Here is a 14,169-nt window from a genome sequence, read left to right on the forward strand (position 1 = left end):
TGACAGTTCGATCCACGTAACTTTTGCTTATCAAAGTGTGGATTAGTTGATGTTGTAAATTGTATTAATTTTTTAAAATTTTCTATTATTACAATATTGTTTTAAAATAATTGGAAAACGAATGTCGATATCCGTTTTGCCTTAAACAGATGTTAAAACATCGGTTGACGGATGTCACATCAGTTTAAAGATTATACGTTTATTTTTCAATTATTTTTATTAGTTTATTTTTTATATTAATTTTAAAGATATTTTAATAATGTAATTTATATGTTTTGATCTATTATTTTTGAGAAGATGGATGTGGTGGAGTTGGGGGTGGGAATCTAAAAGAAAGAGAAGGAGAGTTGGTGGTGGGACTAAGTGAAAAGTGAGTGGATAAAAAAATAGAGTTTGAATTCAAAGTAAATAAATATGATTAAAAATAAAATAAAAGTTATTTTTGTAATTAAAAAAAAGTTATTTTTGTAATTAAAATTTTTTTAAAGAAGGTAAGAGAGATGGAGGGAGAAATGGTGATGGTGGTGGTGGTGGAAGGAGTAAGACCCTTATATTTATTGTAAATTAATGATTTTTCTAACTTAAGGGTACCTTTTAATTAAGAGTATTCAGAATAATCTAAATTGACTCCGAAAAAAAGTTTGAAGAAATATTTTGTAGATCTCGAACCTATACAGAACAGTAAATTATTATTTTTTTTATAAAAGAATCAAATGTACAAAAAGAAAGTTTATAAAAGACTATTTAATTTCTTTTGTCATTTTTTCTATAATCATGCTGGTCGGTTTCAAGCCATAATTTTACCACACCAAACTTATTAAATTAATCCATGATCACGAGTTAAAGTTCACCACTAAGCTTTACCCAGCCAAATAAAAAAAAAATGACGAAACACTACAAAATCAATCTTATATTGCTATAGAAAAAGAAGCCAGTTTCGTGAGAAACATCGTTGTAACTTGTAGTGAATATATAATAAATTCTATCATTAACCTTCTTTTTTTATTTCATTTGTTTTATTTCTCACTTCATTGACTTTGTTAACCAACAAACAAGACTTTTATAACTAGAAACACCATAACGGGTATCAAATTATCATAACTAGCAACTTGCTGAAAAAATTATCATAAATTGAAACAAAATTCTGACTTGACGCACATTTCAAGGTATGCACGTGAAGCCTCCTTCATACTTCATCAACATTCATATATTTAATTCAAGTAGTAACAACTTAGCCAGAGTTTCAAAGCAACCTTCAACTTTTCTATTCAACACTTTGTATTTTCTCTTGTTTAGACACAAGTTGGCAAATAAAGTCTTTCAGTCATAAACCTGGCAGCAAAGCTGGGGCCGAATTTTTCTCTTTCTGTGGGAATATATTATTTTCAACACTGTCAACTTTATATATAATCCTTAAAGTTTCTATATCTAGCTGCTTCATTTCATAAGCTCTTCTTTGAGCTTTCAAACTAGGGCTTTCCTGCCATCATCATCAACATGAGTTTCTATCTACTTTTTCATCTTTGGTTTCTTGCCTTTTCTTTCATCTCTTCTTCGGCTTGGGGAGCTACTCTGCCTCAAGATGAAGGTACACAACTCATTCATTATATAGAAATATATTTTGGATAAAACTTTAAAAGAAAATGAAAAGAAAAAAAAATGAAATTGTCTTCATTACAAAATTAAGTTATAAAAATTGTTTGGAATTTTGTTTTTGTAGTATATAACCTAATTTTAACTATATAAATAAGTCATGTTTAATTTTGCTTTTCATATTTTTATCTAGTAGAAATTCTTATAGGAAAGTTGTGTTTACAAAGTTAACAGTAATTTGGTGTGTGGTTTTGATACACAGTGGAAGTAATGAAAGAGATAGGTAAGAGACTTGGGAAGAAGGATTGGGATTTCAACGTAGATCCATGCACTGGACAGAGAAATTGGACTTCGTCTATTCAAAATGCTGTCACTTGCAATTGCCTTTTTGCCAATGCCACTATCTGCCACGTCGTCAGCATGTAAGCCTTTCGTCTCACTGTCTCCCCAAATATCATTACATGAAAGTCATGCATTAATATTACAATAGCATTATTCCTTAGTCTAAGCATGTATTTTTTTTTATCATGTATGTTAAAAGCACTATTTTATTCCTTTTGTATGAGTTTTGTAATTGGTTTGTTTGCGTTTCTATGATTTGGTTTTTCTTTTAATACGTAGAGATATATATAATGCTTATTACACGAACTGTAGATAACAAGAACTAAATCACTCTGAATAGGTACAAATTTGAATTTATCAAAACTTGAATAAATTTTACTAATACAAAACCTAATGGAAATTTGTCCGGTATTCATGTCTCTTGAATCTGTATATCCAGAATAAAATAAAATATATATTTTAGATTATATAATTTAAAAAATATTTATAAAAAAAGAAAAACAGAACGTGAGGTGAGAGGTTAGTAGTAGAAGAAGAAAGGACGTGGATGGAAATGAAGAAGATTTCAGTGAAGATACCTTTCATTAGCATACTTCAATTATCATAATTGACTTTCTTCTTCAATTGTACTAGGAACATACCTTTCACTTGATCTTCCATCTTACTCACCTTTTTTTTTTCTTGAAAACACTCAAACACACGTTGTTTCACTCATACTGCTTCACTCTCTCTCTTCCTTTTCTCACTTGGCATTCAGAGAGCATGAAAGCTCTAATACCACTTTGAAGATACAGTCGCGAAACACACAAATAATTGCATTGAATGGTACTATGGACCTGGGCCGAGTACATAAGGAATGAAAACTTCAATGAAATGAAAATTAGCCGAGTATATTTATTGGTTGTGTACAAAACTGACGGAGCCTTAACAATATGAAAACTAAATTGAAATAAAAATAGCGGCAACTAATGAATTAAAATTACAACTAATGAAATATAATAGGTATAATATATTTTTTTCATATTCTAAATGCACAAATTAGATTCTTAAATATTATAAACAAGTTCATATTTCAATTATGTACATTAAATATTTCAAATATTTCATTTTTTGATGAATACACGATTACTATGATGCAGTGTTCTGAAGTCACAAAATCTTTCGGGCACACTCCCAAGTGAACTAGTGAGATTGCCATACCTCCAAGAAATGTATGTAATTCTAAAAATTGATCTCTTTGACATAATCATCATTTACTTGTTTGATTTTCACTTCAAATGTGGCACAGTGACCTCACCAGAAACTACCTTAATGGTACAATTCCTCCACAATGGGGCTCCATCAACCTCGTCAACATGTACTTTCTTCCATTTCCTATGTTGTTTTTTTCAGTTACTTCTCTGTATCAGTGTGTCATTATGACAAATGGTGAAATGGGTCTTGTTTTTATGTTCACTTCCAAAGGTAATTATAAATGAAGATAGTTGAAAAATGAATTTGGTTTATATTTTTTTTAGTGTCAGAGAAAACAATTTTATGACTTAAATACGAGCAACTTAAAAAAAAAAACTGATTTTTTTATTAGTTTTTATGGAAACGTATGACGTATTGTAATTATTTAAATAAACAGTGACATAAGATGAATCCTTTTCTGTGTGAATAGGTATAAATACGCATGTGCGGTCTTTTACACATAATAAATTTGGTGAAGCATTTCTTCTTTTTATCAAATCGAACATTTACCTTTAAGAATTTAAAAATATTTATTTATTTATTTATATTTTTTTACATAATTTCATCTACTAATTTCTGAAACATTTAACCAGTTATGCTTGTTTCTTAATTATGGCAGATCCATTCTCGGAAATAGGGTAACAGGTCCAATACCAAAAGAACTAGGAAACATCACAACACTGAAAAGTTTGTAAGTTTATGATAATCCACACATACAGTAATTTAATCATTTGAATTTATAAAAGTTTCTGGCAACTCATTATCTTTAAACTTGAAATGCATATATAGGGTGGTCGAGTTCAATCAATTATCTGGTGAGCTTCCTCTAGAGCTTGGGAATCTCCCTCAACTTGAAAGATTGTAAGCCATTTGTTGATTTTCCTTGGTTCATTAATTTTTACCACAACAAAATTAAACAGTATTTGTTGGAAGTTCCACATTGACTAGAGATAAGGTCAATTTATAATATATAAGTGAGTGCATACCTTATTTTACAAGCTGATTTTGTGAGGTTGAGTTAGGTTTAAAGTTTACTTCTTAATATGGTGTTAGAGTCTATCCTAGCTGTTTAAGACCAGTACTTATGTTCATTGGTAAAAAAAATTTCACATGCCTTTGATTTTTCTTCTTCAATGCTTATATAATATATAATTATTTTGAGAAAATCATTTCCAGATTCAATGAGTTTCTTTTGTTTCGTGTAAAATAGCTTTGAAAGTGCATTGTACTATTAATGTATTTAATGTTCAATGTTGTTTATATAGGCTTCTTACATCCAACTATTTTACTGGAAATTTACCTGCAACATTTGCTAGACTCACTACACTAAAACACATGTAAGTGTCATTCCTTTATTATACTTTTATTATTCTCAATCTCAATTGCATTAATTATGTTTTGTTTCACTGCAAAAATCAACATTTCTTTAATTTATAACTATTATTATGCAGTCGACTTGGTGACAATCAATTTTCTGGAACTTTACCTGATTTCATTCAGAAATGGAAAAGTTTGGAGAGGCTGTATGAACCTTTCTTCTTTTGCAATTTAAGGCTATTTATTTATTGGTTTATTAGGGTAATTGTTTTTAACTATGATAGGGTGATGCAAGGAAGTGGTTTTAGTGGTCCAATTCCTTCTGGAATTTCTCTTTTGAAGAATCTCACTGATTTGTAAGTATATATATAGAAAATTAAATTTTGAAAAAACAATATATATATATATATATATATATATATATATATATTAAAAATTTAATTTTCTCTGCTATATTTTCAACATGTTTGAGATGTGATGCAGGAGAATTAGCGACTTGAAAGGACCAGATTCTTCATTCCCCCAACTTAAAAACTTAACAAATTTGCAGACAATGTGAGTATACTTGTATTACTATTATAATTTATCATTTTCATTGTGTTATAAGGTGTGTTAAAAATAAAATGTTCTTATAATTAAAAATAATTAATAAAGGATTTTAATGTCTTTCTATTGCTACATATTTACATGTTGTTAAATGGTTTTTTAGAGTACTGAGGAGTTGCAATCTCGTAGGAATGGTTCCTGAATACCTTGGAGATTTGATTGGCTTACGATCACTGTAAGTGTCCAATACTTAATTTGGTTGGATGTTTTTTATAAAATTAAATATTTTTTGTTAAGTTTTTATTTATTTTTTAGTTTATTAAGTATTTAAATTTTACTTTTCAGTTGAGTTTATGTAATTTAATTTTTATTAAATAACGTGACTATTATCTTATTTATTTGCTTTTAGGTTTAATCATTTTCGACATCCCTATTTATGTACGAATGTCTCAATTGAGTCCTCGTTTTTTAAAGTGTATCAAAATGGTCCCTAATTTTGAAAATTGATATCAATTGAGTCTTTTCCGTTAAGTTGGCTGGACGGCGTTAAAAAAATTGATGAGTGGATGCTGAGATGACGAACGAACGCTCGTCCACCAGCGAACGAACGCTCGTCCACCAGAGAACGAACGCTCGTCGACCTCTTACTGTTGGACGATCGTTCGTTCCACACTGGACGACCGTTCGTTCGGTGGTCGACGAGCGTTCGTTCGCTGATGGACGAGCGTTCGTTCGCTGATGGACGAGCGTTCGTTCGCTGGTGGACGAGCGTTCGTTCGTCATCTCACCATCCACTCATCAATTTTTTTAACGCCGTTCAGCCAACTTAACGGAAAGGACTCAATTGATATCAATTTTCAAAATTAAGGGACCATTTTGATACACTTTAGAAAACGAGGACCCCATTCGTACATAAATAGGGATGTCGAAAAGGATTAAATCTTGTTTTTATCATTAAAATGTATTAAATTTTGTGATTAATATATATATATATAAAGAGACTGCAGTTAATTAAAATGAAAATCACTTTATATTTTACATTTAACTACTACATCACAGTAATTAATAAGTAAAGACAAATAAGTAAATTAAGACACGATAACAGTCAAGCTAAGTAACTAACAAAAAAAATCAAACTAAAAAGCTTCAAATATATATATATATATATATATATATATATATATATATATATATATATATATTTAAGTACTCAGAAGAACAAAAAAATTTGATAAAAATTCAATTAAAAGTATCGAAATTTTCCATAAACTTTATTTTTTAAAGTTAAAACATTTCTAGCTTGTTTTCGAAACATATAGGTGTTGCACTTTTATACTTGTCTATTGTGTTTTTTCTATTGCATTGTAGGGCTAAACATTCCATGATGTCTGACAAATGATTTTCCTCTCTTATGACATTATACCTTTCCCAGAGATCTCAGCTTTAACAAATTAACTGGACCGATTCCAAGAACCTTGGGTGGCCTAAACGATATAAATATGTTGTAAGCAACATTTTTTAGCTTCAATTGATTTATTATTTCCCCATAGTGAATTCATTTATTATGCATATACTTGGGTAGTATCACTGAAATGTATCTTAGTTTAGTGGGGTTTTATATTCCAGTTGCTTCCATATATGTTCATAATATTTTTATTCATTAGAAAGTAAATTTTAAATTTAATTCAATTTTACACTAAAAGCTTAAATAAAATTTATATTTATTTATATTATAAATTGATGTTATCTCTATTAATATAAATTACTAATTTATCTGTAATTAATAATTACTGTAAAATTAATTTTTCTTTTAATTGTTTTTACATAGATATTTAACCGGAAACCATTTCAATGGACCACTACCCAACTGGATAGATAGGCCAGACTACACGTAAGTAATTCTTAATATGCAACTTACGATTTTCTACACTAAATTATGTCTTCTACGTTTCTGTGCCACCAAGTGTTTGATAAAATTATTAGTTTAGTCTTTGGCTCTGAACTGATCACATGCATACATTGACACAGCGATCTGTCATACAACAATTTGAGCATCGAAAAGCCAGAGCAATTGACATGCCAACAGGGAAGCGTGTAAGAATCTTTTGCTTTGCATAATGCTTCTATTTTCGAGAATTTTGACTGTATTGTCTGAGCCTTTCCCATTTACTATGTGCCTTAGGAACTTATTTGCATCATCATTGAAGGGAAATAATGAGTTGTAAGATTTGTATTGCCGCTGCTAAATTAATCTCATAATACTTATATCTTATGATTATTAATTGTGACAACACTGATTTAACATGTCTATTATTTTCTCAGGGGAATGATTCCATGTCTAGGGAATATCAACTGTCCTAAAAGTAAGTTTATATCTTCTATGTTTCTAACATTAGTATTTAGCTAATGCTTTATTATTTGAACTTGTCCAATTTTCTAGTTTTTAATATATTTGTTTTTGTATAAAACAATATTAACAATCTTCTTAGTATGGTTGATTCCTTACATTGTTTTTTCACCTTTTCTTGGATGTCCCAGCCTGGTACTCTCTCTATGTAAATTGTGGTGGGAAGTTAATATCGAAGGGAAACATAAACTATGATGATGATTCACAAGAAGCTGGACCAGCAAGATTTCGTCGAACAGGATCAAACTGGGTATTCAGCAACACTGGTCATTTCTTTGATAGTGGTCGCGTAGACTACTATACTTGGTCTAACACAACTAAGCTTGATATGAACAATGGCGAATTGTACATGGATGCACGTGTCTCTGCACTTTCTCTCACATATTATGCATTCTGCATGGGAAATGGAAGCTACACAATAAGCCTTCATTTTGCAGAAATTATGTTCACTGATGATCAAACCTATAGCAGCCTTGGAAGGCGTATATTTGACATATATGTTCAGGTGCATGGTTTCAGCATTTTACCTTTGTCTTCTACGTTGTAACATTGAACAACTTCCTTTTGATCTTTGCAATCCGTTGTGAACCATTTGTGTTTGGATTGAAGTATTGCAGAGAAAGTTGGTGCTGAAGGATTTCAATATTGCAAAAGAAGCAGGAGGAGTTGGTAAAGCAGTCATAAAAAATTTTACTGCAACTGTGAATAGCAGTACCTTAGAGATTCGGTTGCAGTGGGCTGGGAAAGGGACAACTGCTATACCTTTTGGATCAGTTCATGGTCCTCTTATATCAGCTATATCAGTTCATCCTGGTTAGTGCTAATTGTTTAGAGTGGACTTCTTAAGTTTAACTCACTTCCACAAAGTAAAGTTATAGTTCGTCCTAGCGAAATATGTGTAGATATATTATTTCATCCATTAATATCTAGTCTCATGTTCAAGATGTATATACCTCAGCGTGAGGAGTATGTTCGAAGTCTCATATCAATTAGAGATAAGATCGATTTATAATATATAAATAGATGCAAACCTCATTTTAAAATATTATTTCACCCTAAATCATCCATTAATATCTAGTCTCATGTTCGAGATGTATATACCTCAGTGTGAAGAGTGTGTTCGAAGTCTCATATCAATTAGAGATAAGACCGATTTATAATATATAAATAGATGCAAACCTCATTTTAAAATAGATTTTGAGGTTGAGTTAGGCTTAAAAGTCCATTTCTTAACATTAATCATTATTTTTCTTGTGTCATCACCTCATATGATATAATATATCTTCTAATCCATTTTTTTCATAATCAAACAGATTTTACACCACAAGAGGAAGATAAAGATGGTGTACCTAAGCATTATGTTGCTGGAATTGTAGTTACTGGAGCACTTGTTATCATCATTATATTTGGCATAGCTTGGTGGAGAGGATGTTTAAGGAGAAAGGTTTCGTTAGAAAAAGGTAAGGACCAAGAGATTATAATAAACTATAAGGTTTTTTTTTAATAGAAGGAAATTCTTGAGCATGATTCATTTTGCCAGCATATAAAACAATTGGGGATTTAGAGGTAAAGAATGCGGGTGATCAATTAATGATTTAAAATCCCTTTTAAATGCTTTTGAGAATCTTTAAAACAATGCTTCAAAAGAATGCATTTTGATGAAAACAAATTACTTGACACTATTTCTATAGTTCATAAGTTATTCACGTGATTATATGGCTAAATAATTGCAATCTTGTCTATATATTAATACTCTGTTTTGAGATCATAATAAAAAATAACAAGTACCAAATCTCACACTTTTATATGGTTTGTGCCTTTTGACTAACTAAATATGTTTACACTTGATGAATGATGTAGTAATGTTTCACACATTCAGCATTTTCTATGATTATTCTTAAAATGGCAACACCCACTCATACCATGTTATGTAAATATATTACTTTTGTCAAATCGTGTTATATTTAGTTTCATAAATATTGTCAAAAAGCATATATCGAAATTTAAGTTTCTAAAATATAAAATATAAAATATATCGAAACTTACATCTTACAAAAACCTACTGGCAATATATATATGAAATTTTGGTTTTAATTGTGTCAGTACATATGTAATATAATTGCCATCTTCAATCATAATATTGTAGAAAGATTTCAGAAAACATATTTATGTTTTTCTTATATCTCAACAGAACTAATGGGTGTAGATTTCCAAACTGGCTTATTTAGCTTACGACAAATCAAAGCTGCAACTAGAAACTTTGATATTAACTTCAAGATCGGAGAAGGAGGTTTTGGTCCTGTTTACAAGGTATTATGAATTTTTCAACATTTTGTACTTTATTTAAAACTTCCCAAACATAAAGCAAAACTTTAATATCAAAGCTGAAAATATGCAGGGTGTTCTCTCAGATGGCACGGTAATAGCAGTGAAACAACTTTCTTCTAAATCGAGACAAGGGAATCGTGAGTTTATAAACGAGATTGGCATGATTTCTGCTTTGAAACATCCTTGTCTAGTTAAACTTTATGGTTGTTGTATGGAGGGAGATCAACTGATGCTGATATATGAATACATGGAAAACAACAGCCTTGCTCGTGCTTTATTTGGTGATTTTCTTGAAACTGTGTTAAGTTTGGTAACTCTATCAACAATCTAGAAATATGTTCAGTTTACAGTATGTTATGTGTTTTACTTTTTGTGATATAAATGCAAATGCAGCAGCAGAAAAATCTCAATTGAAGTTGGATTGGTCAACAAGGCAAAGGATCTGTGTTGGAATTGCTAGAGGTTTGGCTTACCTTCATGGAGAGTCTAGGCTAAAGATAGTTCATAGAGACATAAAGGCCACTAATGTGTTATTAGACAAAGATCTCAACCCAAAAATATCTGATTTTGGTTTGGCCAAACTTGATGAAGAGGGCTACACACACATAACTACCAGAGTAGCTGGCACCTAGTGAGTTATTATATATATATATATATATATATATATATATATATATATATATATATATATATATATATATATATATATATATTATGTTTTTTATGAATTCTTTTAGTTATATTTATCTTTTTATATTTAAGATTACATGCATCATGACTTGAAATATGTGAAATGTATCACCAATTTCTTTTGGTCAACCTATTTTGATTTGAAAAATGTATTAATGTATGAGTTTTCAACACTGCAGTGGATACATGGCTCCAGAATATGCAATGCATGGTTATTTAACTGACAAAGCAGATGTGTATAGTTTTGGCATTGTTGCCCTAGAAATTGTTAGCGGAAAGAGTAACACCTTGAACTGGCCAAAGGATGGATGTTTCTCTCTCGTTGATTTGGTAAGCTTTTACTCTCATAATCTCCAAATTGTATTGTATAATATCTGAGAAAAATTTTGCTTCATAAACTCTGCTAAAAACATCATTTAGTTTTATTTCGGTACGTAGGGTGGAGAACCACACCTTCATAATTTAAGTCAATTACTTCTCTTTAATTTCATTTCACTTCCTCCAATATCTTATGGAATCTTCTCCTTCAGAGTTCAATTCAAGTCCGAGCGGGTAGATATACGTTAAAGACACTTCAATGTTTAAGTTAGTGTTCAGTGAGTGATCGGTTATTACAATTAAATCTTAAATGTTCAATAAATACAATCATCTACCTTTTTACCTTACCGTTATATTTATAGGTTTCGAAATGAACTTTTGATTATGAGTGACCTAATTAAGGCCTAATACCTCATAAGCATGTTTTACCTAATTAATCACATGTTATATGTAACATTTGAAGAACAAAACAATCATAAGTTTATATGTTGTAGAGATTTAATTTTAATTTATATCAGAGCTAATTTCTATTTTGTTTTTATAGGTGCATGTCTTGAGAGAAGAAGGTGACCTAATGGACCTAGTTGATGAGAGGTTGGGTAATGATTTTAAAAGAGAAGAAGTAGTGGTAATGATTAATGTGGCTCTTTTATGCACACAAGTTTCTCCAATGCACAGACCCACCATGGCTTCAGTTGTATGCATGCTTGAAGGAAAAACTGATGTTAAAGAGGTGGTGTTAGATACAAGAGAAGTATTGGATGAAAAGAAGTTGGAGATGCAACAATATTACAATATGAGAGAGAAAAATAAGACTCTTGCAACTCCAGAAGAGAGCATCTCAATGGGTGAGACTTCAGCATTTATGTCTGATACAGATTTATATTCTGTCAACATGGATTCTTCTTCCTAAACAAAAGTTAATAGATATAATAATCATCCCCCAGTACATGATACATAGATTATACTTAGGTATATCATTCTTTTGTATTTATTCGATGGATGATTAGCGTTTTATATTATTGAAAAGGAAAACCTATTTGTCATCTTGTTATGGCCGACAATGTTGTAAGTTAACTAATCTTAATAAGGTGGTAAAAAGTTCCCTTTTGTCATTGTACAAAGTTTACAGTATCTATGTTGTTTTTCTTAAAAGAAAGAAAATCTAATTAGTTTATACATATAAAATAAAATCAATCGGAAAGGTAAAATTAAATAATATGTCTAATATTTTTTCGAAAAGATTAACGTTAAAGGCATTACTATGGAACCAAGAAATCTAATAATGATAATATTTCAAAATCTATCAATTATTTGTTATATGTTAAAATATTAAAAGAAAAAAATAAAAAAAATACAACTGTACTACGAAAAACCAATTAAGACTCATAATAATATACCTAAAATTTGTAGATAAAATTCATTCATAAAGAATTTAAAACTTAATACGATTAGGAAAGGAATTGATCCTCTTAAAAGTAATTCTTTCTTCTAAATCAAGTTTTTGTAAATTTATCCATTCACTTATTACCTTCATGAAAAATCTAAAAATTTAAAATTCATAAATGAATATTGTATAGTAAGATATTTATTGGATAAAATATCTTAGATATTTTAAGTGGTTAAGATATTTATGAATAACTAACCAGATTTTTAGGTAAGGTTATTTTTATTTGGCTTATAAATACAATGACAGGGCAAACCCTCTACGTCTAGAGACTCTAGATAATATTCTAGGGTGATATTATAATCACTCTCTTGTTGAGAGCTGAGGCTCCATAACTCACATCTGACTTGAGCGTCGGAGTATCTTCACAGGTATCTCCCCCTCTGTTGACGAGCGATACGAGCTGAAGGAGCGCGAACGACAACAATTGAGGAGAAGCGAGCATCCCAGATATTAAGAAGCAACAAAGACACACCGGAAAACATTCATACCGAAACAAATATATAATCATATACACTTGCCATATTTTGTTCAAATTTTTCTAAAAAGAGGAAAATTATGTAAAATTGGAATGAATAATGTCAAATCACATTCTGACCAAACAAGGTATATTACAACCATGATCCATAACATGTTTCAGTAGTAATAGCCCGTCTCTAACATCTTTAAATAATAATGATAAAAAACACACATTAGCAATGTTATTATGAGTAAGCATTAAATGACACTAAAAATTCAATGTTTAAAAATAAAGTGATAAGAGATAAGACATATATGTTGCATGCACAATCTATTCTATTTTTTGTAGATAACCTACTTTATACGCATCTCCAAGCTTCAATTAAAAGCGAACGAGACAAAAGAGATATTCACGAATGTTCTTCACTTAAGAAGCGGTCTAAGGAAAGTACAACCTACTTCAAGTAAAGTACTGAAAAAGCATGTCTGCTCTGACAAGTTGATTTTATACACGAAGAAAGAGAAGACACAAGAATCAAGGCCAAGAGCTTAGTCTAACGGACATTTATCCAAGAGCCATTAAATAGAATATCATTCAGATGAAGAATCAAGAGGATAGCATACAACATAAATATTCATCCATTGAGAAGCATTCGAAAGAAAAGCACAAAAAACACTTAAGAAAAGAAGACATTTGAGCAGAAAAACAGAAAAGAAGAAAAGCAATACATTTGAGCAGAAAAAGAGAAAAGAAGAAAAGCAATACTCTCGAGCTTCATTGTAATATTTGCTTATTGTTGTAAGAAAGAGAGAGAAAAAAAAAAAAATACCTGCGATTGTTTAGACTGTATTGTGTTGTAATCACATCCTCTCCGTGAGAGTAATAGTCTAAACGACTTGTAGCAATCGTTGATTACAATTCTAAAGAGAATTAAAACACTTGTTGAACTCGGTTGAGTTAAGAAAATCTAGGCAATGTTGTCTAGTACCAGGAGTGGTGAGAATACTATCCACTCTAGGATAACAAAAGGTTATTCACTGACTAAGGAGAGCAAGAGTGGTGCGAATACTCATCCAGTCTAGGATAACAGGAGATTATTCATTGATTGAGGAGACCATGAGTGGTGAGAATACTCATCTAGTCTAAGGTAACAGGAGGTTATTCGGTGACTAAGAAGACTAGAAGTGGTGTGAATACTCAGTTGTAATCTTGTTGAAGATTATAGTAGAAATCACTCCAGAGGAGATTGAACGTAGCTTAGTTGGAGTGAACAAGTATAAAAATATATGATCAATTGCTATTTATCTCTTGTCTAAAAACGCTTCTCTTATAAAACCTGCAACTACATTTTTATTTCTAAATACAAGAACCTTCTGCACTAAACGATTATTGTTCAACTAAGGAAGTTCTTTACAAACAATGTAGTGTACATTCTAAATACCACGTTAAAAGTAATTATCTTTTACAATCATTTATAACGTCGAGCAT

The 14,169-nt window shown here is 30.4% G+C and overlaps 1 protein-coding gene across 1 annotated transcript; it reads left to right on the forward strand.

The window, feature by feature from the left end:
* Window positions 1-1,379: 1,379 nt before the first annotated feature.
* LOC124835552 (putative LRR receptor-like serine/threonine-protein kinase At1g53420) lies at window positions 1,380-11,828 on the forward strand. The gene is made up of 24 exons (XM_088108361.1): window positions 1,380-1,588; window positions 1,856-2,015; window positions 3,075-3,146; window positions 3,224-3,292; window positions 3,788-3,859; window positions 3,958-4,029; window positions 4,434-4,505; window positions 4,620-4,691; window positions 4,770-4,841; window positions 4,969-5,040; window positions 5,195-5,266; window positions 6,464-6,535; window positions 6,860-6,922; window positions 7,060-7,125; window positions 7,214-7,249; window positions 7,354-7,394; window positions 7,570-7,943; window positions 8,056-8,251; window positions 8,752-8,898; window positions 9,630-9,748; window positions 9,837-10,047; window positions 10,160-10,397; window positions 10,636-10,786; window positions 11,319-11,828. The coding sequence occupies exons 1-24, from the start codon at window positions 1,498-1,500 to the stop codon at window positions 11,685-11,687; spliced, it is 2,979 nt and encodes a 992-aa protein (XP_087964487.1). The 5' UTR covers window positions 1,380-1,497; the 3' UTR covers window positions 11,688-11,828.
* Window positions 11,829-14,169: the final 2,341 nt, after the last annotated feature.

Source organism: Vigna umbellata, chromosome 3 (genome assembly GCF_029865625.1).
Source record: "Vigna umbellata cultivar VRB3 chromosome 3, Vumbellata_1.0, whole genome shotgun sequence".
NCBI classification, from domain to species: domain Eukaryota; kingdom Viridiplantae; phylum Streptophyta; class Magnoliopsida; order Fabales; family Fabaceae; genus Vigna; species Vigna umbellata.